The sequence below is a fragment of the Hippocampus comes genome, unplaced genomic scaffold (assembly GCF_001891065.2).
Source record: "Hippocampus comes isolate QL1 unplaced genomic scaffold, H_comes_QL1_v1.1 scaffold331, whole genome shotgun sequence".
Lineage (NCBI taxonomy): Eukaryota > Metazoa > Chordata > Actinopteri > Syngnathiformes > Syngnathidae > Hippocampus > Hippocampus comes.
The window spans coordinates 291,273-298,691 of NW_017804904.1; the positions used below are offsets into that span (position 1 = coordinate 291,273).

Below are 7,419 nucleotides of genomic sequence, written 5' to 3' on the forward strand. Positions count from 1 at the left end.
GTAGGACCTGCGATTGGCTGGCAACCACTTCAGGGTGTCTCCCGCCTACTGCCGGAAGACAGCTGGGATTGGCTCCCGCACGCCCTAACGCAACCCTTGTCGTAATACAGTATTTTCATTATCTTTAAAAATTAAGTTATATTAACACACGAAAGCAATTAGTTTGAATTCGGACGAAAAACCTAACAACGCATATTACCAAAGAAGATAATTTTTGTAAGGCCTTTTTTTGATACAGTTCTATGAATGTTGCTTGTGTGCTCAGTTTGTAATTCTCATGCTTTATGGTAAATGAGTGCATGCTGGTTTTGTCTAATAAAAATTTGAAAGATATCAATCCTTATTTTGATTTTCTGAGATAAAATTTTTTTATAGTTGTCAAATTACGAAAAACAAACATAGTTTGCTTGAAACCTTGTCTCTACTTTATTAATATGGGTAGAGTTGGGTATTTCGTCCTAATTTCAACTCTACATTCTTTTGTGCACTCTTTTAGAATAACCTAATAATAAGGTCATGAAAATATATTAGCGGTGCAGGCCCACATTGCATTCTATGAGTACGTTTATTCGACATTATTGTATGAACCCGCACCCCAAACTTAATTGAGGATTCCGTACACATTTTGAACAGTGTACTGTACTTGCCGTAGTTTGCAGCAATCATGGCCGACCTTCTACGCATGCGCGCTATCAGAACGCGCAAGCGTCATAGAACGTGTATTGATTGAACTACCAATCACAGTCCAGGAAAATATGAAGGCGGAAGTTATTTCGCAGTGTAAATCCATTGGTACTGCACCGGTAAGAAGAAGGAATCAGTGTCTTTCTTTATGTTGTGTTTTTAATTTATATTACACTCTCAATCTAACAACTATCAATCGAACTATGTCCAATAAAATAGGAATCTCGTAAATAACAACAAACTCCAGCCGCGAATTAGCATTTCAAAATTATGCTGTTTGAAATTCACTCATTTAGTTTGCGCTGATTTTTTTTTGCCTCATCTCCTAATGTTCAACTTTCATCACCACTTTTTTGGGGTACTATTTTGTATCCAAACTACAATTTCAATACGACGATGTAGGCGAATGAGAAAATGATTTTTTTTGTTGGATCAGCATTAAAGCTGCTCGTGCATTTTCTTATCACCTGTCCTTTGACGTGGAGTGAACCTTTTGTACCCTGCTGCCAATCTGCACGAGTAATTTGAAGACACGGTGAAATGCCTGATTTAGATATTGGTATGTGTGCTTTTGTTTACGATGTTAACGTGGTTTACAGTGTGTAGCGATACATTTTTTTTCTTTTTCTAAGATGAGATGGAAAACGCGGAGAGTGGTGGTGCAGCACAAACGGATTTCATCTATTGCTATGGAGCCATCACAGAGGTTCTAAGATGTGGCCCTCCTTACTTACACACTGGACATAAAGTTCTTGTTTTAGTTATTCCTGGTGAGTTGGCATCATCATCATCATTGTGTTTTCTTGTGGCCATCTTTACTTTCTGTGCTAATTATTAAACGTCAATCCTCCTGTTACGATCAAAGGTAAACAAACTATAGTCTTGCATTTTTATTCGCATATTACTCAGTCTTCACCAGTGATTGTACTAAAACTACTGTCCATTTAATACCAGGTTGAGACAGGACTTTTCAGTTCCAAGCCTGATGAAAGACTGCACATTATTAAGAATTATTTACCTATCCATCCATCATCCATCTGTAGTACTCACGAGGGTTGCGGGCATGCTGAAGCCTAACCCAACTGACTTATATATTTGTGTATGTTTTTTTTTTTTTTTTTTTTTACTCTATACAGGTAACCCTGGTGTAGTGGGATTTTACAGAACATTCATACAAACACTTTATGCTCTGTTTGGCTGCCACCACCCAGTGTGGGCTGTGAGCCATGCTGGACACTGTACGCCTCCTGCATCCATGGACATGGTGGAAGGTAAAATCTCTGTAATAATTCATTCATAATGAAGCACTGAAACTGTCATCAGTTCATTCTAAGATGAAACTTCCATGTCAAAGATTTATCATGTTGACAATCCAACTAGCTGTCATCCATCCATCCATCCATCCATCCATCCATTTTCTATATCGCTTGACCCCATCCGAGTTGCAATTGAGCCGGGGGTCTATTGCAGCTGATTGGGCAAGGGGCAGGATACATCCTGGAAACAATTACAGGGCATACAGTATATACAGTACACTAGACAAACTAAACTACCATTCATACTCACTTTTATGCTTTACACGATTAGGACCTTCGTGGCCAATCAGTGAGAGTTAAAAAAAAAAAAAACAGCTACCTGCCCACCAACCACATACTTGTTTATTTACTGTATATTCACTTTTAAAAAACTAGTTCCTAATTTATTTGATATCAAATGGCACAGTGTATATATTAATGAACATATGCATGTAAATATACCAGAATATAGCCATTGGGTAGTTTCCATTTTTAGTCTCATAGCAGTTTAGACATTTTAAGTATACTTGCTTAGTGTTTACTGACCATCAACAGAAGTATTCTCAAGTACCTTTGTAATGCTCCAATGTAGTGCTGGGCGATATGGAAAAAAAAAAAAAAATTGTCACGATAAAGGTCGTTTTATATCATGGTAACTTACCACTATATATTTTTAGTTATTGTACAAAAAATTATACAGCACATTTTGACTGCTTACCTTTTCTCACTTTATTTTGAAGTGACATTAAACAGTAAAAAGTATCAAATTAAAGTCCAGTGAGCTGTTTCTCGTCCCCACTGTCATGTCACTTGTTAGTGTTACAATTTGTTTGTTATCGTTCTCACACGGCGTTTGCATGGGTGTTGCTACACGGCACTATGTAGCGACTGGTATATTTAATGTTTCCCACTCAGAAATTTGACCATAGGGCAGTATTCCAACATTATAACAATGCCAAACAGACACACACTTCCAAGACAACCAGAGTTTTGTTAAAGAAGCTGGAGTTAAAAGTGAGAGACTGGACAAGCATGTCTTCGGAGGTGAACCCTTTTGAGCATCCATGAGCTTTCCTCAATTGGAATGTGGAGGAGCTTGAGGTCTCTAACGTTCATCAGTTCTGTGATCTCATGGTTGTCCGTTTTGTTGTGGACAAGGATTCCAGTGGCAATCTGTGTGGTCCCGGGGAACTCTGGTGAAAGGGTTCACGGTGGTCACTTAATTTTACTGAACTTTTAGCGGCCACTGAATTTACACTTTGATACAAGCAGTACACTGACTACATTGGAGCAACGTGTTATTTCTTCAGTGTTTTCCCTTTGAAAAGGTATCAGAAATTATTGACAAAATGTGAGGGGTGGTTTCACTTTCGTGAGCTACTGTAATTATTTGTTCATTGACACAGATGCCGACTCAACGACTGATCTGGACACGTTTGGTCTGAACGGTCAGATAGAACACAAGCTGACATTCATCAGGAAGCATGTCCCAAAGGAGACAAACCTCATCCTGGTGGGACACTCCATTGGCTGCTACATAATTTTGGAAATAATGAGGAGAGATCCCAGTCTTAAGGTTGGTCATGTTTCAAGATTTCCATGTGTCGATAGCATACTGCACACCACATATTGATTGCCATGAAGAAAAACGGCAATGTTTTTATGACGAGCTCTGCCAACCACAGGTTCATGTGACACATTATGTATTTTGTTTCTGCAATATAGTGGTTATCAGGTTTGCGTGACATGCGAAATATCTCTCAATAGACAGGAGAGAATATTTTTGTGGATCTGGCAAATTCATTTGATTCTGTCAATCATTTCATCGCAAAGACCACGCTTACTTTTGGCCAATCTTTTTAATATTCTGCCCCGAATGAGTGGAACACATTACAACAAATTAGAAAACGTGTCATTCATCCCAAGATCATGGTTTCAAGGTTTGTGAGGGATATTGTACAAAGTGTACATATCACTGCACCTGTCTTTAGCCCATTTTGAAAACATTTATTTGTTAATAAATTAGTGGATTTTGATTTTTAGTCACAATGTAGCTGCTTTCAAAATATGCCATAGGAAAAAAATTACAACTAAATACTCTACATCAGTGGTCCTTAACCTTGTTAGAGGTACCGAACCCAACCAGTTCATATGCACATTCACCAAACCCTTCATTAGTGAAAAACAAAAATATGACTTTTTACAAAGTCAAGTCATAAACACATTTATTAAAAACAGAAGAAAAGTGAATACAATTTCAAGAAATAAGTATAATTTTTTAAAAATTTTACAACGTACAATCACGACAGTCCCACGTTGACTACGGAGCGAACTAAATCTCCCGCAGCACTGATTGGACAAGCAATGTCATGTGATCATCTGCAGCCAGCCAATCAATGTCCACTTCAGGCTGTGACTGACAGTTGTTTCCCCACCCTCAACTACTCAAACACAGGAAGCCAACACATGAAAAGGGATATTATAATAAGGCAACCCACCTACAGAAACAATAAAGTTAGAGATTAAAATTTAGATTAACGCGATTAAAAAACATAACGCGCTAAATATGATTGTAATTAATTATTCACAATTAACGCGATAAATTGACACCTCTATTAAGTGACATTTGCATATCGCTGGCGTCATCATTTTAGATTGGTCATTAAGTTGTAAAAATAGCACACAGATGTGGAATCACCAATAGTATAGATTTGTGAAAAAATATGAAATTTACCAAATTTTGACTTTGGAGGTACTTATGCAAAGCGTCACTAAAGTATGTAAAACGATCTGCAGGTAAGAGTTGACAGTATTAAAAAAAACATTGTCCTCATGAAACTCATGCAAATGATAAGCGAATACTAATGTACTGTCTCTAATATCTAAATTAAAATCACCAATAACAAACACATTACAAAACGTATGGCCTGAAAAATACAAATTGTTAAAAGCAAGCCTATTAAGATACTATGTTTTATCAGGAAGGCATTCATATGGAGTGTACACATTTAGGAGAACACATTCCTTGCCATTTTGCGTGAGGTGACTTCCAACACACCAGTCCATTTCCAGTTATATTAATAAAATAGTCCATTTCATTATTACAAAGGAGGCCACCAGGAATGCTTCGGAGTATAAGGTGCACCTTTAATGAATGGCTTATTCTATAACTGTTTTCATATACAGGGCACACCGCATTATAAGGCGCAAAGAATAGAAGTGACAATTGTGGCTGCGGTTCCGTTATGCATCCACTAGATGGAGCTACGCTTCTGCCAAAAGACATGCAGATTGGTAACAGTGCTGAGCAGAGCAGCAGCTCCCAGGTGCAGGTCATCTCCTGAAGTAGCAGGCCCTTCAGGGAGGAGCCAAAGCAGTTGGTAAGCAAGTGTAGCAAAGCGGAAGCACGCTGATCTCTGGAGGTAACGACAGAGGAGGCAAACTACCTCCTTGCCCGCCCTCGGGCAGGTGCCGTCACACAGCACTCCTCAGCTTGCGTTCTTGAACCCTGCTGGAAGAGGCTCGAAAGAATGGTTGTGTTGTCACCACTCGGCCTTGAAAAAAAAGTAATGAATGCAATGAAAATGAGAAAAATGACCACACAGGGTGGAACAAGGCTGTTTCGGGGTAGAACTGATAGTGGAAAAGGTGCATAGAATTACTAATTATTAGAAATTATGATATTGTTGGGTGGGCGGCCCGGTGTCCAGTGGTTAGGGCGTTGACCTCACAATACAGGAGTTGTGGGTTCGATCCCGGCTCCAGCCTTCCTGTGTAGAGTTTGCATGTTCTCCCGGGCCTGCGTGGGTTTTCTCCGGGTACTCCGGTTTCCTCCCACATTCCAAAAACATGCATGGCAGGCTGATTGAACACTCTCAATTGTCCCTAGGTGTGAGTGTGAGCGCGGATGGCTCTTCGTCTCTGTGTGCCTTGCGATTGGCTGGCGACCGGTACAGGGTGTCCCCCGCCTACTGCCCGAAGACAGCTGGAATAGGCTCCAGCACCAACCGCGATCCTTGTGGGGATAAGCGGATCAGAAAATGGATGGATGGAAAAATATTGTTTTTCTTTCTTGAGAAATTTCTGTCTTCTGAGGTTACTTTTTTTTTTTTTTAACAGATTCTGAAGGCCGTCATGCTGTTCCCAACTATTGAACGCATGGCACAGACTCCCCAGGGGAAGACTATGACCCCTGTGCTGTGTCACATGCGGTACATTGCCTACCTGTCAATCTTCCTGCTCTCCCTCCTGCCTGAGACATTCAAACGCAGTCTGGTCAAACTGGTTTTTGCTGGCATTGGTTCTCTGGACAGCTCAGTTGTCCAGCCGACTGTCGGCCTCCTCAGTGGCGATTCTGCAGGTTTGTTGATTCTTCATTGATTTCATGCTGATGTCTTTCAACACCTGAAGTTTGCAGAATATTTAATTTGGTTATTTGTAATTTCCCTGGTATGTCCAAACAATAATCCCTTAGAATGTAACCAACATTTAATTATGGGGGTCCTTTTATGACAATTCCATTCCCATGACACTTAAAACTATTTTTCACATAAACCTGAATCAGGCGGCCTGGTGGTCTTGTGGTTAGCGCAGTGCAGAGGTACCGGGTTCGATTCCAGCTCCGGCCTCCCTGTGTGAAGTTTGCATGTTCTCCCCGTGCCTGCGTGGGTTTTCTCTGGGTACTCCGATTTACTCCCACATTCCAAAAACATGCATGACAGGCTGATTGAACACTGTAAATTGTCCCTAGGTGTGAGTGTGAGCGCGGATGTTTGTTCGTTTCTGTGTGTCCTGCGATTGGCTGGCAACCGGATCAGGGTGTCCTGCGCCTACTGCCCGAAGACGGCTGGGATACGCTCCAGCATCCGCCGCGACTCTTGTGAGGATTAAGCGGATCAGAAAATGGATGGATGGATAAACCTGAATACACTGACATGACTAACCAAGGCCAACGCAGTATTAAAGTCAGAATTACAGTCAATAGTTGGAGCAAAACACTTTTCAGTCATAAATATCATCAAATGCTAAACAGTCAGAAAACCAATTCCTTTGGTTGTTGCACAGTGGAAATGGCACTAACTAGTTCAATGTGCTGCATTTGTAACCAAGAAATATTGTCAGTCAAGACTTTTGCAACTGAGGACCCTCAGTTATCTGTTATAGTAACTATCACAGTCATAAAAATGGCAAATGGACACTTACAATATATTTTCTACCTATTTACAGTAATCCCTCATTTATTGCGGTTAATGGGGACCAAAACCACCCGTGATAAACGAAAATCCGCGAAGTAGCGTCCAATTAACATAAACAGGTAAAAATTGTTTTTTTTTTAAAGTCCGCAAACGGTCGCGAGAAGCTGCAAAACAACAGCGAGTCACATAGAGCAACATATACAGTACTGTACTCCATGTATATGTAAAAAAAATAATAAAATAAT

The 7,419-nt window shown here is 40.1% G+C and overlaps 1 protein-coding gene across 5 annotated transcripts in view; it reads left to right on the plus strand.

The window, feature by feature from the left end:
* The first annotated feature begins 720 nt into the window (after window positions 1-720).
* ldah (lipid droplet associated hydrolase) overlaps window positions 721-7,419 on the plus strand; it is a 10,738-nt gene continuing 4,039 nt past the window's right edge. For 4 of the 5 annotated variants that reach the window (XM_019884197.1, XM_019884171.1, XM_019884187.1 and 1 more), the window contains exons 1-5: window positions 818-1,243; window positions 1,317-1,454; window positions 1,821-1,955; window positions 3,386-3,555; window positions 6,099-6,339. In XM_019884197.1, the coding sequence (XP_019739756.1) occupies window positions 1,225-1,243; window positions 1,317-1,454; window positions 1,821-1,955; window positions 3,386-3,555; window positions 6,099-6,339 (703 nt within the window). In that variant the 5' untranslated portion in view covers window positions 818-1,224. The other variant, XM_019884206.1, reaches the window with a different exon arrangement.